The sequence below is a fragment of the Drosophila virilis genome, chromosome X (assembly GCF_030788295.1).
Source record: "Drosophila virilis strain 15010-1051.87 chromosome X, Dvir_AGI_RSII-ME, whole genome shotgun sequence".
In the NCBI taxonomy this organism is placed as follows: Eukaryota; Metazoa; Arthropoda; class Insecta; order Diptera; family Drosophilidae; genus Drosophila; species Drosophila virilis.
Genome location: NC_091543.1, coordinates 1,510,341 through 1,535,275, shown reverse-complemented (window position 1 = coordinate 1,535,275; position 24,935 = coordinate 1,510,341). Strand labels below are relative to the sequence as shown.

General features: G+C 41.0%; 1 protein-coding gene across 1 annotated transcript; it reads left to right on the top strand.

Moving 5' to 3' along the window:
• The first annotated feature begins 1,223 nt into the window (after positions 1 to 1,223).
• Positions 1,224 to 2,665, top strand: LOC6634594 (lysosomal aspartic protease). Its single transcript, XM_002058213.4, has one exon. The coding sequence runs from the start codon at positions 1,250 to 1,252 to the stop codon at positions 2,519 to 2,521; it is 1,272 nt and encodes a 423-aa protein (XP_002058249.2). The 5' UTR covers positions 1,224 to 1,249; the 3' UTR covers positions 2,522 to 2,665.
• Positions 2,666 to 24,935: the final 22,270 nt, after the last annotated feature.

The window sequence follows — 24,935 nt, the reverse complement described above, 5'->3', positions numbered from 1 at the left end:
TGTTTGTATAAAAGTATGTTGCTTATAGTTCGATTTGTTTCAAATTCATTTTCAACGATCCATGAGACAATTGATTTTATACGCACCACGGGCAAGATCGGGGTATATTTTGTATAGTACTCTGTTTTTGGTAAGATCTCGAAACAGGCGATGCCTTCAGACGAAACTTTTGCTAGTCTCAAGATAGCTTTGACGCTCGAAAAGATGGACATGCGGAAATCGTTGTGCTTTGATATATAATTTGGAGATATTTACAATTATTGGATATAAAATATACCATTATATATTGATTGCTTTGTAGGGCAAGTTATGTGGTTCAGTATACTTATCTTTGGATTCTTTGTTACTATTGCAATTGTTCTATTTATAATGAATTATGAAAATAGATTATGATATGGAACCTAGTATAATTACATTTAATTTGTTTGGCTTTCAAACCTTGTGATGCCCCCGTTGTAATATATATATATATATATATAATTTTTTAAAGCTTGTCACTTATCTCTCGAATGTCTTGTGTCTTTTGCTGCGTCATCGATGATGACAAGACCTCCCCCCTCCCCCCCCCCCTCCCTTTCTCGTTTACACTTGCCAACCAGCCCCGTTTTTGTTCTAAAGCCTTTGCTACCAGATACTCTATATGCCCTGTAGCTATGACAAATGGGTGTGCAGAGATTTCTATTGCAGTTGCGCACCTTTGACCACATATTATTATTTCGAATATCTAGAAATTACATTTATTTATTTCATGCATTTCATAATTCAGCAAGAGCTTATATCTTTTATTTGATATCCCATCCAATTCGCATGGGAAAATATCAATTGTTAAACATAACTCGAGAACTTTACGAGCTATTCACACCAAACTTGGGATTTAGTTACTCGTATATAGTTCAAGCATATTTCAATTATTGTAAAAGTCATAACACTTCATTTAGTTTATGGAGCTGGCTGAAATGCTCGTAGCTAAATACAGGGTATCTACTCGTCTCGTGGTGAGTTTTGGTCATGTTGTGCGGGGACTTTGTTGGCATTCGGCGTGCGCTTAAAATGTCATTAATGTGCGTATGTGTATGTGTGTGTGTGTGTTTTTTTTTTAAGTTTTTTCGATATAAACAATCTTATCTAGGTCAGATTTTCAGCGATTTGATTGATTTGCTTGCAGCGATAAGAAAAATCGTTGGCTCGTATAAAAGTGCGTGGTTCTTTTGAGAGCCCCCAATTTTAGTATACGAATAATAGAATCAACATGCTGAAGGTGTTTATTGTCGGCTCGTTGGCGCTCTTTGTGGCCATAGCCAGCTACAATGCTCAGCAGCTGCATCGGGTGCCGGTCTACAGGCAACAGAACTTTGTGAAGACACGCGCCAATATCAAAGCCGAGTTGGCCCATGTGCGTGCCAAATATCAGGCGCCATTAAATCTGGTTGCAGCAACAAACACGAGCACGACCACAACGAGCCTGCCATCGTTGGAGCTGTCGAACACAATGAATATGGAATACTATGGCGCCATCACCATTGGCACACCGCCTCAAGTCTTTAAAGTACAGTTTGACACGGGCTCCTCGAACTTGTGGGTGCCATCGAATCAGTGCACCAGCCTGGCCTGCATGGATCACACCCAATACGATCCGGCCTCCTCCACCAGCTATAAGTACAATGGCACCCCGATAACGCTACAGTATATAACCGGCACTATGACTGGCTATCTGGCCGTTGATGTGGTCAATGTGAATGGCATGAATATACCGGATCAGACGTTTGGTGTGGCCACAATCGAACCGGGTACTACCCTAGAGGATGCCAGTTTCGATGGCATTTTGGGCTTGGCCTATCAGAGTCTGGCCATTGACAATGTTGTGCCGCCATTCTATAATATGATTGCATTGGGTCTGGTCGCGAATCCTGTCTTCTCGTTTTATTTGGCACGCAATGCCAGCTCGGATTTTGGCGGCGAATTGATCTTTGGCGGCTCCGATCACAGCCTGTTTGCGGGCAATATGGTCTATGTGGATGTCAGCACCCAGGATTATTGGCAATTTGAAGTGGATAACATAACAATGAACGGTCAAGTGTTGTGCAGCCAATGTCAGGCTGTTGCCGATACGGGCACCTCATTGATTTTGGCACCAACAGCTGCCTTTGAATTGATTGAGTCTCAGCTGGATATCGATGCCGATGGATTAATCGATTGCACACGCACTTATCCAACGCTAAAGCTTGCCATTGGCGGTGTCATCTTTGGCATACCATCGTCGGCCTATATTGTTTTCGAACCGGAAAATATCTGTGTACTGGGCATTAGTTACACAACCACCGATTTATGGATCTTGGGCGATGTCTTTATTGGTCAGTATTATACGGAGTTTGATTTGGGCAAGAATCGCATCGGATTCGCTTCCGTTCACGGATTAAACTATACCGCCGGTGGCGGGGCGTCTAGCCTGAAACACTTGCGCTTCATGGAATTTGGAGTCTTATTGGCTGTGCTTTGGAAAGTTTTGGAATATCTTAATTGAGCGATGATATTTCGAGAAATTTCTTAAATGACGTTTTTTTTTTTTTTAGTGTTTTTGTTAAAATTTAATTATATAAATCTCTGTGCTGAATCTGATCTGATATGCAGTTATACTATCTGAAATAAATACTATGTAGACCGACAACTTTATGGAGCAGAAATTCAAAATTGATAATTGAAGAAGCACAAAAGGAATGGGAACCTGTGTTTAAAGAGAGAAGCGAAGAGAAGAGAGGAGAAGTGAGAAATGAGAAGAAGAGAGAATACAAGAGATGAAGAGAGGAGAAGAGAGGAGAAGAGATGAGAAGAGAGGAGAAGAGAGGAGAAGAGAGAAGAAGAGAGAAGAAGAGAGAAGAAGTGAGAAGAAGTGAGAAGAAGTGAGAAGAAGAGAGAAGAAGAGAGGAGAGAGAAGAAGTGAGAAGAAGAGAGAAGAAGTGAGAAGAAGAGAGAATTAGAGAGAAGAAGAGATAAGAAGAGAGAAGAAGAGAGAAGAAGAGAGAAGAAGAGAGAAGAAGAGAAGAAGAGAGGGGAAGTTGAGAAGAAAAGAGAAGAAGAGAGGGGAAGTGAGAAGTTGTTAAAGAGAGAAAAGAGAAGATCTTATAGATCTCAGTAGATTCTTTTGCAAAACACAAAACTAACAAAAATGATAAAATCACTTGCCAAATTCAATGCTCAACCGATCTTAAAAACTTTGGTTCCAATCGAAGCTGTCTAGTCTCTTCTTTGGCAGACTTGGTAAAATATACTCGCTCGGTCTAATCTAATCTAATGAAAAGCAAATAAGGACTCCTAAAGTTGCATTAGATCGTGAAGCTCGCAGCGCGTACTTCTCTGGTTACGAACCAATGAATGTTGAAAGTGAACCTTAAGATCGCGCTGGCTCATAATAATCAACACAGTTCCGGGGATGATCTACGCTCAAGCCAGTCCGTCAGCTGATTGAGTTGCATCTGGAACTGGAACCGTTGCACAAAAACAGACAAATTGCTAAGAAAAAAGGTCAAGATTCTTTTCATCTTCTTGTGGAGTGCGCTTAATTGGGCCGCCGTTTCGCGTGATTTATTGTAAAAAAAACAGCGCAAGAGAAGTAAAAGATGAAGTTGAGGCTTTGCAGTTACTGAACTGCGAATGCACGCATTATTTATGTCTTGTTATCTGTATACCCTGTAACCATTGAAAAATGTAAGGGGGTAGTCGTTAATATATATCTATTTGATCAGATCAGATGATGTGTGTTCCAGCTACTGACTTGAAATTTGAATAATATCGATAAATATCGATTTTGAGACTTTGCTGGAGAACAAGTTACACAAGTCTTGGTATGCAAGTTCTCTGAACATTTGCATATATTCTTAAAGTTAGTCAAGCTGACTGCGGGGTATTCCCTAGTCGTGCACACATACTACTGCTTCTTGTTTTTTTTTTTTTTTTTTTTTTTTTTTTTTTTTTGCGTTCTGCTTGGGGATTAGGAATTATGCGCTGTACGCCGAGCACACTCGCAGCTCCCACACACACAAAAAAAAAAAATATATATATATATATATATATCTTTGTTGGTGGGCCGCCAACGTTGGAGCCAAAGAACAAACGAGCGAGACTCTAATGAGCGTTGGGGGTTTAATAAGTGCAATTGGCTGGGAAGCTTCGGAGCTTGGTTAAATTTATTGGCCAAGCAATTGCACATTTCGACGCTCATCAAATACCAATAAAATATCATTTGTTGTAATTTGAGAGCCTGTTTCGCAAGAGCAGGCGGAGGAGGCGGAGGACCACCACAGTTTTGACTGTGGCTCTGATGAGCCGGCGGCTTTAGCTTGGACTCGAGACTTGAACCAGGTTTCAGTTGCGAGGATCTGCGATCTGCGATCATGATCTCGCCCTGTCTCGCTCTTTCTCGTAGCAATCTGTCTCATTAGAGTTGCCACAGCGCTTGATTTATTATTGTTCAGCTTGTTGTTGTTGTTGTTGTTGCTCTTGTCGATAAATCACATTAAAATATTTGCTGAAACACACAAAAAACGAAGCGATTTGTGGCCCCAGACACAGTTGGGTCTGTCTTTGGGCTTGACAAATCTCTAAACGAAATCAGTTAACAACTTAACTAATGATTATCAATGTGTGCTTAAGCAACACCAACAACAACAATAACAACAACAACAATAGCGACAACCACAAACGACATTTTCGATAAGCGGCCGCAAACAACTTGTTGCCACAGACCACAAAAAGCCGCACAGATCAGCGGCAATCAAACACAGATACAAACACACACAACAAATGAAAACAACTTTGATAACGGCTTTGTCGCTTTGGCTCATCTGCAAATTGTGCGTATTTGCATAGTTAGTCCTTGGGCTACTCAATACACACAAGCGAAAATGTTAGTATTGGAAGGGAAAATAATTTAGTCGAATCACGCAAGGAAATTTATATACTTACATCAATATGGGTATATATAGTTTCTTTCGTAGAGACAGCTCATCGGTTTTCATTCAGTCAATCAATCAATCAATCTGCCCAGCATCACACTTCGTCAGTCCATCATTAAGTCAATCAATCACTTAATCAATCAGTCTGTCGAGTTATCTGTCAGTCATTCACTCAGTCGGTCAATCAATTGATCCACTAGTCTCTCTTATAATCACTCATTTAATCAGTCAATCATACTTTAAGTCAATCATTCAACCTCTCATCAATAATTCTACACTCTGGATATTTTTGTTTTTTCTTTTCGATTTCAAACTAACCTTTTGCGACTGGTGTCTGGCTTCATGCGAGCACTTGGCAAATCTTTGACGATAATGCCTTGTCTTCGATATATTCGCTTATTGGCAGTTAAATATGCCAAACCCTTAAACGATATCCTACTCAGCGTGCTGCCCCTTTCGCTTGCTGTCTTGATACCCTTCAAAGTATGCAAATTAAATGTAAATAAGTTTGCAACTATTCGGCAAAGCCTCTTTGGCATATCCATTCAGGCACAGATACTGATACAGAACGTATGTCTTCGTCTGTGTTTGCCAGATGTTAATACTCCGATAAGGATGCCAACTTGTTTTATTTTTTTGTGCACGCGTGTGCGTTTGTGTGTTGTAAAATTTCGCAGTTCTCAGTGGGCAGATAAGAGTCGAAAGAGTCGCCTCTCAGCAGTTTTCCATTTGGCCTACGAAAAGAAAGGAACGCGCAACACACACGAGCAGCTATCTACGTCACACCGAATACTAAATACTCTTTCAGACATTCTGATTTATGTTATGTTAGATCTCAGGGAGAGAAGTAAAGCTCGAACTAGCTTAATTTTGTCAGGAGATCTACTTGACTGACTTGACTAACTTGACTGATTGATTGTTGATCAAAGCACAGCCCAAACCATAAGAGCTAGGAGATTGAAATTTGCACTTAAGTTACCCTTTGTGACGTTTGTTTTGTAGAAATTCGTAAATATTAATGCAAACGTATTTCAACAATTTTACAAATTCCGCCTGCAACAGTGGAAACTTGGCGGAAAACCCATTCGATGCACTTTAAACATCATTTCATGTTTGTTAAATGTTTCTACTGCATGAACTTGCCTGATAATAACCGCAAATATATACCCTATATAAATGTTCAAAGACTCGTTTGTAGTTTCTGCCAAAATGCAAATACCCTTAGCAAAGGGTATATCAACAAGAAGCTAATAAGAAGCACGTAACATCTGATAAAGGGGAGGCTCGCATCGATAAATTCAGTGCCAGGGCTGCCAACTTGTTTTGTTGTCTCGTTGTTGTTGTTGTTGTTGTTGTAATAATTGTGAAATTGTTTATTATGAACGCAATTAGTGCGGCGTGTGAGTGGCAAGATAAATCAAAAGGATAACTGCGATAAGCAGCAGCGTCTCCAATTGGATCGAGCTTTCCCAATTGCGGCTGCCGCAGCATTTCGATAAACGATAACACGTTTACTTTTCTTCTTCTTCGTTTAAGTGATTACAGCTTATGAGTTATTGTTGTTGTTGCTGCTGTTGCTGTCGTAATTATTATTGATATTATTTACTTTAATCTGCTGCAGCGCGATCTGCAACTTAATTGCAATGGGTAAAAGTGTATCCCCCCGTTCCTCTCCCCCTCCCCTTCCAGCCCTTGTGACGCGTGCGGCACACTTTTGCGAGCCGAAAAAAAAAGTGTAATTTGTAGCAATTTTGTCTTGAAACTGGGTCAAACTTTTATAGTTGACCGCCATAAATGGCATATGACGCGATCTTGACGCGAAATCCAAACCAGGGCGGGGAGGCGGAGGGGGAGGGGCACAGTTCCTGGTGCCACAATAAAAATTTAGTTTAATGAAAGTGTTTTTATATATATTTATTCTCCTTTTTTTTGTTGGGGTTGCATTTTGATGGCTTGATTGCCCAGCGTATGCTGGGATTATGATATAGTTGGGAGATCAGAGCTCGATGCCAATGACGATTACGATTACGACTACGATTATATTGCGATTTTTTCCCCTCCCCCCCTCTCTCACCCCCTCTCTCTCTCTCTCTGTCTCTCTCTCGCTGTGTAACCTCGAAAGCGCGTTGAAAGCGCAATTCATGACGACGATTCATGATTTTGTTGAAATTTCTTTGCCGTCTGTCTGGCACTTATTTATTTCGCCTTGGCATTTATGGCATAATTTTGGCCATCATTTGGACAAGTCAACATGACGATAATGATCATGATGATCAGCTTGATTATGCATCAGTAGCCGCATGTACGGTAGGCAACAGTAGCAGCTCACTCAAAGTTCCGCCCCCAGGGCTTCAAAGTGGGATAAACATTAAGAAATTTTTATTTCAGAGAAAGTTCAGTTTTATCTGGCTATTAAAGTCAAAAGGGGAACCACTTAAGAACTATACATATGCATGGTACATTTTTACTGGGCTTAGTTGAAGTTGCTCATAATTTTTCTCATAGCCAGAACACATTGGGAATTACAAGGCGATCTAATCTCGAGTGAGTGTGAAGATCTCGACATTTTTATATAAGCTCGAGATTTTCAATTTTGCAATAATATTTTACTTAAATCATAGTCTGAACCAGTTCAAATTCAAACTCGAGCTAGATGCACCAAATTTAGTATGTGATTTCTCATATAGTAAACACAGCTTGGCTATCTTTGGCAAAAAATGTATGCTCTTCTAATGCAAAAGTTTTCCCACTATCTAAAGCTCCAAGCTTAGATGCATTATCTAGCATCCGGTATTGATTCCTGACTCAGCCAGCTGCCTTATCGCTCAAATATTTCGCATTAATTCAGTTTGAGTCAATTTGCCGTCCATCAATATGAAATCAGTTGGTAACAATTGTAAAATAATGAAAAACTCGCAGAACGAAGTGTTCATTCTATTTGATTTCCTTGTTTGGCATTAAAGAGATGGCTGAAGTAGTTCGAAGGAGATGAAGTGTTTAACTGGGCTAGTATAGAACCTTTTTGCTAGCTATATGAAATCGGGTTCTGTTTGAACTAAATTCAGCAAATTTGGTGTGTGGCTTCTCTAAAACATTTTAGGGCTAAATTAGCTATATATATCCCATATCTCAAATTGAATCCTTTGGGCAATGCAACTGTAGCTAATTTTTATATATCTATTTTTACAGGGTACTCTTGACTAGATCTCTCTCTCTCTCTCTAGATCTGTTCCTGGCATATGGATTGCAGCATTTCTTGTTGGTAAGTGCTCAAAACAATTAAAATATTATTTTCATATTATCTTATCTTATTTGATTTGATCTCCTCTGCGTAATTTCATATTAAGATTGCATCTGCTTTTATATCTATTAATCAAAGATCTAGATCAATTATCAATTAAAAGGAAATTCTTAAAAAAAAAAAAAAAAAAACGAAAAAAAAGTCAACATAAATTAGCAATTTATCAAATAAACTCATTTATGAGCTCAACAAGTTGCTGCACTCGGCTCAGGTCCAACTTCTCGCAGTTTTCGCTTCTGCGATTAACCAAGTGACTTAATTAGCATGCAAAAAATGCATTGGAAATCAATCATTCACCAAAAAAAAAAAAAAAGGTACAAAATTGGCGAAAAGGAGACCCAAACAAATTGTATGGGACAGCATGGGGGCAAATTTTCATTCAAGTCCAACTTTCTTCCAGCACATAATGAGTGCAGCTTTTTATTTTGTATTTTTTTTTTTTTTGGGGGGTGCCGAATACGAATACGAAGCAGGGCGGCAGCCAAAGGCAACGCTGCTAATTGAAATATTCTTAATCAGATTTTGGCTGTGCTGCGATATTCGCTGGCTGCATTTAATCCGCAATTACCAAAGCAAACCGGCGCACCGATACGCTGCCTGGCCTGGCCTGGGTTGGGTTGGCCTGGGTTGGGTTGGCCTGGCCAAAGAGACAGAGAGATGCTCGGCTGATTGCCAGGTTCGAGGCTATGGTTTAATTTAGCGTAAAACCTAAAAATAAAGCTCCATCTGGGAATCTCACCTTGTTAAACTGCAAACTGCAGTCAGAGTCAGAGTCAGAGTCAGAGCCTGAGCCGGGTTGTGGGCACGTTCGATTGGCGGCACGCACCGCAGCGACCACACTGGACCAGTTTGTGCTTTGGCTCTTAACAAGGTAGGCGCAACGTGGCCGATGCATGCCCAGATTTTTGAAAGAAAGTGCTCAGCGCCCAGCCAAATGATGAGCCTTTCTTTACGCTCAGCAGGACGCGCTGCTGCTGCCACTGGGAAGCACTTGGAAGCAACACGACGCGCCAGGTCGTTGAGATTAAAGAGCTGCCGTTTAGTGGCTACTTAGCCGGCCATAAAAAGTCGAACGTGAAATTGCATTAAACGGCTTCCCATTGCCCCACAGTCCCACAGTCGCAACGCCCCACTGCACCTGATGGCGGTGCCCCACAGATTTGGGGCAAGCTTAACAAGCTTGTAAGCTTAAATGGGTTTTTAAAGAGCTGCCGCTGCTTGAGCCAAAAGCCAAAGTCAAAGACTTGGGCTCAGTCACAGTCAAAGCCAAGTTAATAATCTGCACAGCAGCCGCTGCCAAGCAATTACAAGTAGCTTGCAAAGATTGAAAATTCTTGATGGAAACCTGACAACAGTCCACAAAACGTCGCGTCAATTTCAGACCAACAACAACAACAGCTAACAGCAGCTTCTCTAGCAGTTACCCTGTAAACGCTCGTTAAATGCAAATACTCTTACAAATACTCTGTAATATATGGCTTTATGATATAATTACCAATGTCATGGAAGTGAACTATAATAGAGGATTTGAGAGAATGCCCATTTGTGATTTATATATGAGAACCCATTTACAAAATGTCCCTTTTCCAGCACTTAAAGTTCTAGAGTTCTTAAACATGCATTAGATTAATAAAACTAGAGAATAGATAATGCTCCCATTGTATCCCAGCGCACCTCAGCACGCTTTCTACTCTTCTATATATATTTAAATGCTCCGGCCTATCAAAATTTGCTTAGTCTAGCTCTTATGGTTGCTGAGATCACATAGATTGGACTGGGCAATAACAATGACATTTTGCCTGACAGGCCTGGTCTACTCACTCATTTGTTTACAGGGTATTCAAACTTTATTGACAATGCCCGCTGTGCGCTTAAGCTAGCCCACAACAAGAGCTAATGCTATTAAGCCTTCATGATCATCAGGCAACAAGCAACCAGCCGGCCAGGCAGCAGAAACATCACTCACTTGCAGTCCGGCGAGATGTAGACATAGGCCGACGTCATGGCCAACAATCTGTCCAAAAGCGATAAAGTTATAATGGCGCAAATGTTGGACACAGTGTTTCTTCTTTTTTGTTTTTCCTTTTTGAAATGGAGCCAACTCTGCCCCCGATTGCCCCCGCTCCTGCTCCTGCTCCTGCTCCTGCCCCTGCCTACTGATCTGGCTGTTGATCTAAGTCGACGCGTCTTAGGCTTAAAGCAAAAAGCGCATCTTTATCGCGACGCGATGTGGCCCTGTGATGTGCTCGACTTTGAAAACTGTTTACAAACTGTCTGACAGAGTTTTGACTGCCGTTTGGCTCTCTCACTCTGGCTGCGACGCGACGCGGTTGATGTCGCCGCTGCAAACAGCGACTGATCGGTGCGCCACATGCTGCCGTGCCCCATGCCCCATGCCCCATGCCCTGATGATAGACGGTTCTCTTGCAGGACGACGAGTGACTGGCCACTTCGGACGTCAGACGAATGCCTGTGTTGTACTAGCTTCAGGCGACGACACGCTGTGTCCGACAATCTACTCTTCTCTCTGTGTGTGTGTGTGTGTGTGTGCCATACTCATATGGCTAGAGGGCGGCACAGTGGGCGTGCAAAGCACACAATCGGCGGTTAAAAACAATAATCAAAGAACAATGAATATCATGTGGTTCAAAGATGAAAGCCAAGTAGTAATAAGTACAACTAAAGAGCTTTAAAAGTTCATATAAAGCGCAAAGTGTTGCGAGCAAATGCATTGAAGCTCATTTAAAAGCTTTAAAAGCGCATTCAAGTGATTAAGTTAATCGAAAATACGCTCACTAAAGACTTTCAATACACAGCATTACCAAGCTTTAAGTTAGCAGCATAGACAAAATTCCTGAAATCATTTTAAAGTGTTAACCAAAATTGTAATAAAGCTCTTAAATATTAAAGCTTGTCTTAAATAAAGATTAGAAGGTGCCAACTATAACTGGTAATCATGTAGAAAAGCTTTCGGAAGCTTCATTTCGATAATGTCATGATGTCAAAGCATTAACTGCTAATAACTAGCGAGCTTTTGAGGCGCACACGTAAGTTCTTTAAAAGCTTAAAGCTTGACGAGCTTCAAATAGTGCCTATTGTTCCCTTTACTTATAGATACAATAGCAATATAAAGACTTAATTTGAGGACATTTAATATATCGAATTTACGTATAACTGCTGAGCCTTGCTCTCATTAATTGCACTTTTCGTTGGGCTATTCTTTTGAACAGAATTAAAGCTGAAAAATTAAATAGCAAGATCAAACGATCTGGAATAAATAGCACACGCCTCACTGGACGCGAGCAAAAGAAGGCAACTGGTTGGCTCAAGCTCAACACAATGCGAAGATGATCATTTATAAAATGGGAAACGAGCTGCTGATCATGTGAAGCTAAATCTGTACTTTGTCAAACTAATTATAAATTTAATCCCTAGCGAGCGGATTGATCGCATGTGATCTATTTTTGGGCTGAGCGCTGTTCTGCCAATGATTAGCGATCGATCGTGCCAAGGAAGAAGTGAATACTCTATCTGATGCTCAATAAAGTTGCACAGATCGATTGAATTGTGAATTGATTAGAAGTGAGAACTGATCCATATATTAACTTCTACAAGAGTGCACTGATCGATGGTGCTGAGAATTGGTGTTACGTAAAAAGCGATCGTTATCGATCGAATAACGAATTGAGTATTGAGATTAATTGAGTTGAGTTGAGTTGTTTTTTTATTTTAAAGAAAAGCGATCCGCCTATGATCGCTTTGTAATTTGTTGATAGAGCTTGGAGTGATCATAGATCAAAAGTGAAACTCATATGATACAGCAAATAAATATACTGATTGATTCAATTTTAAATAGAGAACCGATCATTGCAAAGTTCTTCTCTATAACAATTACTTGAGCTTGCAATCTTTTGCAAGTAAAAGTGATCTACAAGTGATTCTGTACAGATTTGTATTTCAATTGTTTCTTTGTAGGAGATATTCTCTTACTATCCACGAAGGATCGAAAATCAATTGAGAAGAGCTTGCTGATCCTCAGCTGATCCACAACTGTTCCACTGTGCCGCAATGGTCAATTGGCTTCTCGCTCTTTCCGTATGCCGTTCATCTTTTCAATTTTTGGTTTAACCTGCATTAGATAAAGTTGCGTTATTATTGCGATATGTCTGAGGATCAATCGGCTAAGTTGAACGATGCCAAGGAACGTTCAATTGATCGATCTGTGCGATGCTCAGAAGACTGGAAGCGTTTGCATCTAAACACCTTCTCGGAAGGTGGCTGCCGCCTGAATGCTTCTCTCTTGCAACAATTGTTGTTGTTTTTGTTGTTGTTGTTGTGCTGTGTCTATAGCCTCAAGCTGCTGGCGGCTATTTACACAGTTTGAGCCATAATTTAGGCGCGGGCGAGCCATATATCAAGACTCTGCGGATGCTTGACGGGCAGGCAGCCCCAGTCCCGATTTTACACTGACTTTTGGTCTGTCTGGGGCCACTGCATGTGATATATGACCGCAATGTCCTAATGATAATGACGTGCCGAGGTCCCCAGTTGTTGTAGGCGGGCACAGAGAATGATAGGAAAAAGGGGCAGCACAGGCCGAGTAACTTATCTCAAGAGTTTCTTACTCTTATTTCTTACATATATAGATTTATATATATTTTACGTATTATTGATTTAAATTTGCTGCGTCTTATTGATCGACGCGCGTTTGACACACTCGGCAAATGTTGACTCTACGCCCGGTGGGTTACCTGGCTGACTGTTTGACTCTGGTTTAGTGTTTTTTTTTGTTGCCTGCTTGGTTGATAGGTTGATTGGTTTGTTGTCACAGCACGCGACGCCCGACGCCTGACACAGTTATGCAAGTTCACACACAACACCCACGCAATCCATTGCAGTCAGTTGAACGTTAACCAACTCAAGTCGATTCGATTCGTTGCGATTCGTTGTGTTATTTGTTGATATTTACATAACAAAGAACCCGACAGCGATCGACAAAAATTTGTGCGCAAACAGTTCCCCTGAAAATGACAACAACAACAACAACAAAATGACAAGAATCAGCTCAGTTAGCGATATCAGTTAGGAATCATAAAAAATATATTTCGAAGAGAAAACAACGCGCGCCAAAATCTTGCTTAAACAAACGATCGCTCAATATATATATATATATATATATATATTTATTGATATATAAACCCGTCTCCCCGTCTCTCTGTTTGGCTTGTTCAAGTGAATTGTGCTGTGCCGTTTGCCATGTGTAGGAGTGATTATCTGTGCATCGATCTAACCATCTACCTATATACTCAGTGTATCTATTGGTATTTACATTTATCGCAGCTCCATAGCATTCGCATTTCCTCTTATATATAGAGCTGTTTCTCTCTCTCTCTATTTGCATAACCAAGTGATTTACATTGCCGCGGCTTTTAGCACACGGAAATAACAGACAAACACATGGACATGATCGCAAAAAACTGTGCCACTGCATGGGGTAATTGTAATCTATATGATTCGAATGAAAATGTAGAAATTTTCGAGAGAATTCAGTCAGCTGATCTTGAGAACTATAATCGATCTACATAAATACTTTAACCGATCTTCATCGATCTTGTTTCGCTATAAACGATCTGTCCTTATGATCTTCGAGTAGTTTGAATATATCAATTAAATATAACCATCATTTTATCATTATTCTGTGTCAAAAGTCGTGAGTCGTTTTATTTCTATGATCTTCATGCTAATTTGAAAGTTCGATCATTTGCGATGTTCCTTCGAATGATCTGTAAATTCATATGAAATGCAAAGCTAATTTAAAGAATTCAATTACAGTACAATCACAACGAAAGAGAGAGAAAGAGAACAAAGTTGTTTGCTTTCAAATCACGATCGCATATATATTTGAATTTTCTTCGTATTAAATGCGTATCGCTCCAATTTCTCTTTGATCTGCGGCATCGCAGGATCACTTACGATCAGCATATATGCGAAATCTAAAGATCACTTGGGCATTGCTCCGATTCTATATAAGAGGCACGATCAATTCGGAGCTCTGAGCGAAAATTTACGATGCGCCCCGCACAATTCAAATTCTAACAAACTGTTCATCATCTAAGTGACAGTTTTGTGTGGAACACGGGCTAACGATTGCGAGGATCATCAGCATGCATGCATGTCCAAGTACCATATACATATATATTCAGTATGTAGTTAATCACACAACGATCATAAACTATTTTGTCTGCTGTCACAAAAAAAAAAAAAAAAACACTGAACTTCTTTGAATTGTTCAGATTTGCTTTATCACTCTCTCGCTCTTCAGTCTCACTCTCTCTCTCTTTCTCTCTCTGCTGATTTTCATTCTGTGATCTGTTTGCATTTTTGATTGATCGCTTTATACCGTAGCCCAAAAAAAAAAAAAAAAAACAATAAGAGAAGAGAGTACAGAAATGTAAATGCTGCTGCAAAGCACACAAAAACCATTCTAGACCATTGGCATCGATCATCATTTGGCGGTGATTTTTGTTTTCTGACGATGATCTCAGCTTCTCAGGCTACGTCAACATATGTTGATAATCAAATCAAAGGTACCACAGAGAGCAACCGATCGAGAAATTGTGATTGCAGTCAACCAAAGCCATCATAACTTCAACCTTCACCTGTGTCTTTGGGTTTTGCTTCTTTTTTTTTTTTCATTCGATTTTTTGGGTTACCTACTGCTGCTGCCTACGCAATGAGAATTTGGTGGATCGGCTGGAAATGATCGGCCAGCGTTGATATTGATGCATAATTAAATTTAAACAAATCAAACTGCCAGCGCAGTAAAGGAAACAGAAATCAAGTTGTACTTGAAGACCACCGGAGAGTCCAGCAGTCCGCCAGGCCGGGCGATTGGCGCAAGTGAAATAATTTGCTGGAACGAGATCCAAAAAGAGAGATTCACGATCATCAGCAAGGCGATCGACCTACACGCACACACATTGCAGTAGCTGGGGAGAATAAAATGAAAAAAAAAAACCAAAAAAAATAAAGAAACAAGTACAACAACTTGTAGCTGGAGCTGCGGCAATATAGAGGAGAGCTGTCTGTCTCCGCTGATCGTTTAATCTAGCGCTAAAGATCAGGCAGCGTCCTACGTACCAAAATGCTGAAATGATTGAATTGTGTCTTCGCTGTCGATCAGTGCGTGAGTTGGCCAGAAGGACAGACAGACGGCCAGGGGTACGGGGAGGATTGGATTGCGGATCGTTGGATCGGTAGTCGTTCGTCTGATCGCCAGACATTGATATTGTTGCATTGATATTGATGCATGGATCGTTGTATTTTGCGATCGGTCTCCTCCAAGTTTTTGTATGCAAAACCGATCAACGCTTTTTGCATAATGCAGACTGGAGCTGGAGCTGGAGCTGTAGCTGTAGCTGAAGATGGCATGCAAATCGCTCTCTCTCTAGGCCCGGCTTGATGTGACTTTGAGTCCTGTTTCCGATCGCTGTCGCAGACTTTCACAGTTTTATAACAAATTTGATTGAATTGCCTGCCCAACGGTTGGCTTGCCTCCCTTCCTCTACTTCCCCTCTCTCTCTCTCTCTCTCTCTCTCTCTCTCTGTCTCGCGGCCTGCCTTTTGTTAACTTCTGACTGCCGTCTGCACCTTGCAAATGATTATGAATTGATTTTTGATTGCTTTTAGCTTTATGCATGCATATATTATACGTATTCTTTTCTTGTTTTTTTTTTTTTTTTTTGGGTTCCGGTAGATATTATGCTACGTCCTTACCGTTACATGGAATAAATCAATAGCATTTGGTTGCGATCATCAGCTGCGTTCTTTGCCGCTTCTGGGTAATTAGCACACGTGTTGTGCTTGTGCTCGGGCTAGATTTGATCTTTCATGTGATGTAATAGACATGTGTCCAGCAGCAGCAGCTCGTTTTTGCTAAATATCTCAAAATAATCAACAGCGCAATCGCACGTTTCTGTTGCACAATGATTGAGTCATCAGGCCAACGGCCAAGATCATCCATCACATATCGCCGGGGTCAGAGGCTCATACGCATACGCATTGTTTGGCTACAGGTAGAAGACTAGAAAAGTAGCAAATACTTTTTAATGAAGTGCCCAAAACCCAAAACTAATGTGCGTTAATGTTTATGCAAAAAAAAAAAAAAAAAAACAATGTTCGCAAACGCACGACGCGTATCTCTCTAGAGAGATCGTTGCGTGTATCTTACGGCGAGCATCTCTTGCACGTGCTATGCTCTAGGGAATTTCGGCTCGAACAGCAGGTAACAGCAATTGCGTATCCTGTGAGCTCCTGTGAGCTGGCCAGAAATTTGCAACTCATATGTGGATGTTATTGTGCCACATTGTTTTGTGAAAGAAAGTATGGCAGATCTCAGCAGATATGACAAGCAGAGACAGATATGCCCAGCCAAAGTCCTGCCAGCTTCAGCTGCACTTGACATAGAACTTCTGCCAAAGACATGTTGCAGACTCAGCTTCTCAGTTGCTTGATAGAAGAAACAGTCTAAAGCTCTATAAGGCTTGGCTTAAGGCTTTCAATAATAAAGAAAACGTGACTCTGCATATATTATTATTTGTATATTTACATATAATATATATTATTTAACTTATATCGGCGAATTGTATCGTACGAATCGGAATCAGATTTAAGAATCCTACAACTTAATGACACTCGATCTTAAGCAGCCTAATCTTGCAATCTTCTAGGATGATATTAGAAAATCGTTTTGACTATTTCATAAGTGCTCAGAGCAGGAATCTTCAATTTGATCTTCGAACTACTCTAGCTAATTTCTAGCAGACCTGGCTTCTATTTCTAAGTCGGATGCAACCCCTGATGCGATATATCCCTGACATTCCAAATTCTAAAGTCTTGTATAAACTGCCAGTTTTTATTTTTTGCTGCAACTTTTTTGACAAGTTTTAGCATCTTGTTTATACCGTGTGAATGGAGCTTATTTCTAGCTAAGTAGCCCCCATGCCGGACTCTTTGTGTGCATACCGGCTGCTACTCTTATGTGAGAGATTTAAGGATCCCGCATGATGTGTGCATTATCTATGGCTGGCATCTGCTATCTTGGTTGAGTTAAGCACAAGCTCGAATGTAAGCAGGCAATGCGAGCTGATAAGCTTCCATGTAACTGGCAGATGGGGGCCAGTGATAGGCGGCAGGTAGCTCTAGAGGATTGGCTTAAATCGATTTCTTATGTTGCCGCGCTTATCGAGGGGAGGGTAGGGGACAAACAGTCGAGGCAATAAAACGGCAAACTTTCAGATTAGCCAAGTGGCAAGTTGGCTGATTTCATTATCAGAGCCGGCGGCCCATAAGTTGATGTAAGATATATTAAGAGATAAATAACAGTGCCAGAAACAGATCGATGACGCTGCCAGAGCGAGGTGGAGTGCAACTTTATTAGAGCCTCTTAACACGATGCCAATTGATAGCCCCTCTTTAACGCGTGAAGCCAAAGCTGATGCTGTAGCTAAAGCTGAAGCTGCCAAAAGACATTAACAAAACTGGCTGGCAGTTTGGCTGATCAACCGCTGGGCAGATCGCAACAGATCAGAACAGAGATCAGCACAGAGATCAGCGCAATTAAAATGTTATCGCTGTTTGTTGTTAACGTTGACGACGGCAGCAGCACGATGACTTCCTGTGTGCCCACAGCTTTGATACACTCACCCAATTAAGGAGTATTGCACTAGGTCTTCAGCTTTGCACTCACAAGTCGCGGAGAGGAGGCTATATGCCATGCCATAGATTATGCAGAAGTGTTGATTCATGCCTTGGCTTACATATTAAATTTTAGTTGAATACCTGAGTTCTGCGCTCTGAGCCACATGTTAATTAGTTCTTAATCTAGAATCATCATTCGCATTCCATATGCATTTGCTTCAAATAAATGCTTCATTGGTTCCGGATTTTGTGGTTCTTCAACACTTCTGAACCAGTTCTCCGAGCTAAAATTCAGCTCCAAGCCAGCCTTTTGTGTTATAAAGATGATTATTTAAATAAATGTAGAGTAAGTTTGAGCTACTGCTAGAACCGGCTCAAAATGGAAGCTGAGCGTTTTTGTACTATGTGTTCTGAATTCATGCATTTGTGAACCGGTTCGCAGGCTTTCGAAATATTATGTTACGATAATATTAAATAATTTTTAATTGCAAGTACACAACTCTTTGAGCTCCAGGCTAAATTGCCATGCAAGAAGAAAGCGAACTCGAGGTTTGAACCACCTTCAAACCGGTTCACAGACATTAAGCTTGTCAAACTGTAGCGTTGTTTAGTCTTCTTTAAAAATGTTTAGCTTGATTGGAATCACTTTAATATCCCCTATTCCATTTGAGAGCTTAAGGTGTTCAGTATGAACCACTTAGCGAACCGGTTCGTGAATAAAATTGTAATGCTGGGACTGTATTTTGTTGAAAATGTGTGGAATATCTTCTACTTTTCACAGTTGTAGTTGGAGTAAAAGTGAGCTTGTACTTCAAAAAAGTGCACAAATGTCTTTAAAGGGTATTCAAGGCTTCGGTGTTTTGGCAAATTTGCATTGGCCGCTTGTTGCTTCACGCCTTTGCCATTTCGCTGAAAACTTAATTTAATTAATTGCCAAACACACACATTTCCATCCAAATAAATGCAGCGCAGTTCCCGTGCCATCAGTGTCCAGTTACGGGCCAATTTCCCTATTCCATATTCACAGTTTCTCAGTTCCCAGTTGCTCGGTTCGATCATCACTTAAGGCGCAAACTTGAATAATTGCTGGACCTGCAGTTGTTGGGCATTTAAAACTGATTCGTTTTACGAGCGCAATGCACTCGCCTTTATGATTGGCAATTAATTAGGCCAAAAGCGCGAATGCCAATTCGAACGTGCGATCGATTCAGTTTAGTTTAGTTCAGTTCAGTTCAGTTCAAGTTTAGTTCAGTTGAACTGGGCTCAGTTCGGTGTGTGTCTGCCTTGGGGTTATTTGTTTTTACAGCTACCGTATTTAATAGTTGGCTGGCCGATTTGTTTGCTTAATTAATCGCAGCTGTAATAATAATATGAACCGAGTGGCTCTTCAGTGCATGTGTGTGTGTGTGTGTGTGTGCATGTGCCCCGCCCTCCTTATAAGCAGGCATGAAATTTGCTTTTTTTTCTCTTCTTTGTTTTTTAATATTTTGAGTAGAGGCTCGCTCGCTGAATCGATTATTACGCGCAATTGGATTTGAATGGCAAATGTGGCGCATTGCTCGATTGTTTTCACGATTGTTTTCTCGATTGTTTTGTCCGGCCTTGGACGCCTTGGTCAACCCTCAACCCTCAACCCTCAACCCTGAACCCTTGGCTGGTTCTAATCCATGGCCCTCACACTTGGCCATTGTGTCGCCATTGTGTGGCGATTCGACATGGCAATAATAATACATGAAATGCTCCCATAACAATTCCCAACCAGCCAGCCAGAGATGCCCATTCCGAAAGGCAAACGAATGCAACGCATGCTAATCCTTTGCAGCCGAAGGAGACGTGTGTGGGCTGCGCCAGTGCGGGATTAGTGTGTGATGCATTTTGGCATGAAATGAGTGCATCAAGCCCAAAAGAAGATCATCATGAAGAGAAGAAGAAGAAAACTGAACCAAAATATGCGTAAAAAAAAAGAAATATTGTAAAAATGTTAAAGAATGCGCTATTAGTGAGAGAGAGATGCTAGACGGAAAGATACCCTGGCGAAAGTACCTAACGTGGAATTGTTTGCACTTTTGACAAATATATTCGATCGAACAGCATAAAGTAAATGCCATATATATTTATATAGATTATATTTCGATATAAGCTTAAAGGAAAAACCTCACTGGAAAGAAATACTGTTGTATATTTTTAAGATAAATGTATTTATGTATATTAAAATTTTTATTTTAATTTCCCTGAGACACTCAGCTTTATCTGTGCTGTGCTGATCTTAAGGATATATGAAATCTAGTTATGCATCAATCTACCCGACCTGCTCATTCCACTTTCTACAGGGTATAAAAATGCGTTTTTTATTGTAATATCGGGTCCACATTCGAAAACTATAGAGATCGTGGAACAGAGAGAAAAAAAAAAAAACAACACGAACGTGCCAAGCAAAAGATGAGATCCGAACCAGAGGCAGAGTCGGAGACCACCCTAAAGAACCGTGTGCCCAGATACCAAAATTTATTGCTCTGCTCTGGGGACAGTCGCGAGACCCTTGGCCCCGTCTCTCTCTCTCTCTGTGTGTGTGTGTGTGAAAGGACCTTCTTATTGCCCGCTCGCATGCCGAACACTTAATTTCAATTTTAATTAGAGCATCGCTAGGAATTTTCAATTCAGTTCAGGTCGACGCGGGAAAATTGTCCAGGCTCCGTTTTTGTTGTGTTTTTCTCTTTTATTTTTTTTTTACTTTCCAAAATTTTAATTTAAAATTTTTAGTTAGTCGCAACGCGGCGCATTTTGTTTGATTTCTGTGCCTCGGCTCGTCCTCGATTATAATTAGATGGCAAAATGCCGCTGCAAGAAATTGAAATTGATTGTTTTAAATAATTTTCTTGTGCCACCTTTGCGGCAACTGATTGGCCGCGCGTCGGCGACTTTTGAGAGTCAACCTCTGTGCAACGACGAGGTGCCTGCGAGTCGTTTCAGCAAAAGTCGCTGCAGCACACAGAAAACTGAAGGTGCATGCATAAGAAACTGCTCTGTGGGTCCAAAATGGAATAGAATTCACAGCAGATTAAGGCACAGCATAAGTTGCAACAGGCTTAACTTGTAAACGTTTGTGTATTAAAGGTTCTCGAAGCTTCAACTTGAAGCTATTAATCGCTTTGACAAAGCGAGAAGCTGTCCTTAGAGCGAATGACATAGGGCAGCTATGCTTTAAGCTTTTGGCCTTTAATTTATCTCTTCTATACTAAAGCTTCCCTACACTTTGACTTAAAGCTTCTTTTCGCTTTAATATGATAGGACTAGGACTAGCATAGGATGGGATAAACTATGATATGAGAATTTGATGAAACGATATGGTATATTATTTTACTATTACTATACTAATGTATTGGATAGGACGTGAGTATTATATGAGACGATATGATATATGATAGGACATACTATGACACGAGTATTATATAGTTGGATTGGATATGATATGATATGACTGGGATAGCATGAGATAGACTAGCTTCATATGAAACGATATGATTTAATTTCTCATCTTATCATAAATGAATATATAAAAGACTCGCATGGACATTGTTGTCAAAGCCCTTTAAAGTAGCTCTAGATTCAACGGCTGCTCTCTATATATCTTTACCTTTGTTTCTCTCGCTCCTCCTGCAGTATCTAAAGGATATTCGCCTTCAACTATTGTGGCGCCCCTCGCATTAGCCACTTGCTGCACCCATTCCGCAGTTGTATGCAAAATATGCCGACACAAATCAAAAATGAAATCGCCAATCGCCAGGCTAACGAGGCAAATGGAACGCAATGCTCTGGTCCATGGCTTAGAGTAGTTGAGTGGGGGAATTAGTGAGGGTGAATGCGATGGTAGAGGGGAAGAGGCGGTTGGCAAGGGCAACGTCTGCGCATGCGCGGAAGCAGTCGCAGAAAATTAGGCGTAAATTTTTATTGAGGCGACAGTTGGACTCGGCTTTGACTCTGGCCCTGGCCCTGGCCCTTAACTTGGCTTGGGCTTGGGCCTGCGCTTAAGGCTGGGTATTGAGAATTGGAATTCGAGTTGTGTGTGTGTGTGTGTGTGTGTGTGTGTGTGTGTGAAATACAATGCTAAGCCACTTAAGTGGGCACAGCCCAGGCAAACAGTCAAGATTTCGCATTTCCCCAGAAAGACAACAGGGGAAAAGGGTTGTATCTGTGTGTGAAGTTGAAAGTCTGTTGTTTATTTGCTTAAATGCACAGATTGAGGGCGGAACCAGTAGCTGACCACAAAATCTATATAAACAAAAAATAATATTTCAATAGAAAGCGGAAGAGTTGAGATTGATGTCTCTTGTGAGCCAGTTCCTAGTACAGTTTTGAGAGAGCAGGAAGTGTGGCTATAGTATTTCGGGCTACTTACCAAGAACTGACTCTCTCTCTCTCTCTCTCTCTCTCTATATATATATATATATATAGTATATATATAGTATATATTTATGTATGCCTGCATAAAAGTGTGGGCTTGTGTCTGGCGCGTGTGGCTCAGCTCTGTGCCCTGAAGAGATGCTGGTAGGTGGCTCTAAGGCCTGGACGACCGCAACAAGTCCCAATAGAGAAATTAAATATCCGACCAGGTGTCTTGTCTGTTTGTGTGTGTGTGTCTAGTCGGGCTATACAGCTGGCCTGTCATTCTCGTGCCATTTTGCGCTAATTGTGTCTAAATATTTTGGCCAGACCAGACACAGCGAGCAGCCAGCCAGCCAGTCAGCCAGCCAGCCAGGCAAATGAGCAACTCCCATCATAATAGATACATACACGTATTTTTGCTATTCATTCTGTTGCGACAATTAGAAACTGCTTAGCTTTGTTCTTGCTGCGCCCGCTGCTGGCCCGTGTTGTTCCCGCTGTGTGCCTGCCCAGCATGCTAATAACAGTTAAGAGCCCAAATGCACATTTCAAAAGGTATTTTCTAACATTTTTTTCTTGGCGAACTGCGAACTGCGAACTGCCCAGCGCCCTGTGCGGTCCCAAGCGCTGCCAGCATTGTTTACATGGACAATGTTTTGACCGCATTGCCAAAACCAAAATACACAAATATATCTATATATATATATAGAGATATTTAGTAGACAAATCCCGCTGCCCAAAACCGTGCGTACAACAACAAAAAGGGCCATAAAAGCGGGCTCAGAATTATGCTCAACTCGTACTGTGGTGGTCCTTCTCATTCGATGCTCTTTTGTTTTGTTTACCTCAACTGTCACACGAAGGCGCGTTTTTATATGCGTGACATCTCTATATAACACACACACACACACACGTGTGTATATATTTATTTCTCTATTATGGAGCTGGGCATCGAAATCATTTTGTGGTGGGCGGTTTGTCAATTGTTATTGAATTTGTTCATTGTCTTGCCAAAACGATTCGAGATGCATTCCAGCGATAGGATTCAATCAATTTTCACCATCATTCTGCAGTCTTCATGGATATTTTCTTTTTTGTAGCATCTGCAACTGCAACTGCAAATTGCATTAGCTTGGCCCATGGACAATTGAGGCGTGATTCGAGGCGTTGTGTGCGGTAGCTGCTGGATTTCCCTCTAACGACCGCAAATTCATTTCGCTGCCATTGTTCGTTTGCAATTGTTTTCGGCCCTCGGGGGGAATCGTTGCTACGGACTCTCTTCCAGCGAATGTCTTTATTCCAACAGCAACAGAAAAAAAAAGAAGCGCTTCATAGCCATTAGGTGCATACGAATTCAATTGAATTTGGTAATTTATCAACATTTTTCTTAGCTCTTCACGCTGATATTATTGCAAAAATATACAAAGAGCTAATTGTAAATCCAAATGGAAATATTTGCAACTTATTTGTGTACAACTTTTTACATGTTCTATGTGAACTGAGCTCTCGCTCAAGATATGCTGTTCAAGTGATTGCTTCTTGGCTGAACATGATCAGAGAATTATATCATATAAATCATAGGGTCATTGTGCTGTGAGAATTTCAATAAGATCTTAACAATATCGGAGCACTTTATCGTAGCAAGAATAGCTATGAAAATTTAGTTGTCAATTAAAAAATTTCTCAAGAAATGTGAAAAGCATAGAAGCAGATACCTTCGATTCCATAAAGTATATATCTTTTAGATCAGACATATGCAGCCCGTCTGTTTTTTAAGCTTCTCTCAAGGCCTTGCACAAGCTGCTCTATGCTTTTCATATTAATATAGTTGCAGCTGCTAATCAAATCCAAAATTTTGTTCTTATATGTTAATTGAAATGTCTGCGGCAATCTGTCAGATACAAATGTATCTATCAGTTGCGTTCGTTAGCTGTCAGATATGAAAATGTTTGCCCAGGCATTTGCGGACTGACACAGAGTGAAACTCTTAATAACACCGCTTCGTTGCCTTCTCTATAAGCTGCCACGCCCACTCGCCCACTAGCGGGCACTTAGCATTTGGGCAGGGCGCGTGCGCGTGCTGGCCCACAGCTCAGAGCACATTACGTCAGGCTAATCCATGCGTCAAGCATGTCCATGTCCATGTCCGGGCAAATGAGCCTGACTAGCAGCAGGATCAGCAGGATCTTACTTTCCCTCTCTCCCTCTCTCTCTCTCTTTCCCTCTCTGGGCGCTGGGCTGCGGTCAAAGCTGTTAAGCGCATTCGACGCGCATGCCGCCCACGTCCTTTGCCAGCCTTTGACTTTTTTCCATTTTCCAATTTCGCTCTGTGAAAATTAATTAGTTAAAAACCTCGACGAAAAGGTGTTGGAAATCTCTGATTACGCTTGTAATTTTACACTTTGGGCTGTGTAATGCGAGTCATTTTCCCGGCTTTCGGCATTTTCGTCGATATATTTCGTGCTCAGCAAATTTTTAGTTTCCCCATTTTTCTTCTTATCTCCCATTTTCCTCTCTCTCCCACTCCCTCTCTCCCTGTCTCTCTCTCTCTCTCCCTTAATTTTCTCTGCACAGTTTCTTATCATAATCATATTTGCCACGCCA

Bases quoted from the DNA above. Each gene is read 5' to 3' on its own strand.
- LOC6634594 (XM_002058213.4), top strand. From the start codon at position 1,250: ATGCTGAAGGTGTTTATTGTCGGCTCGTTGGCGCTCTTTGTGGCCATA.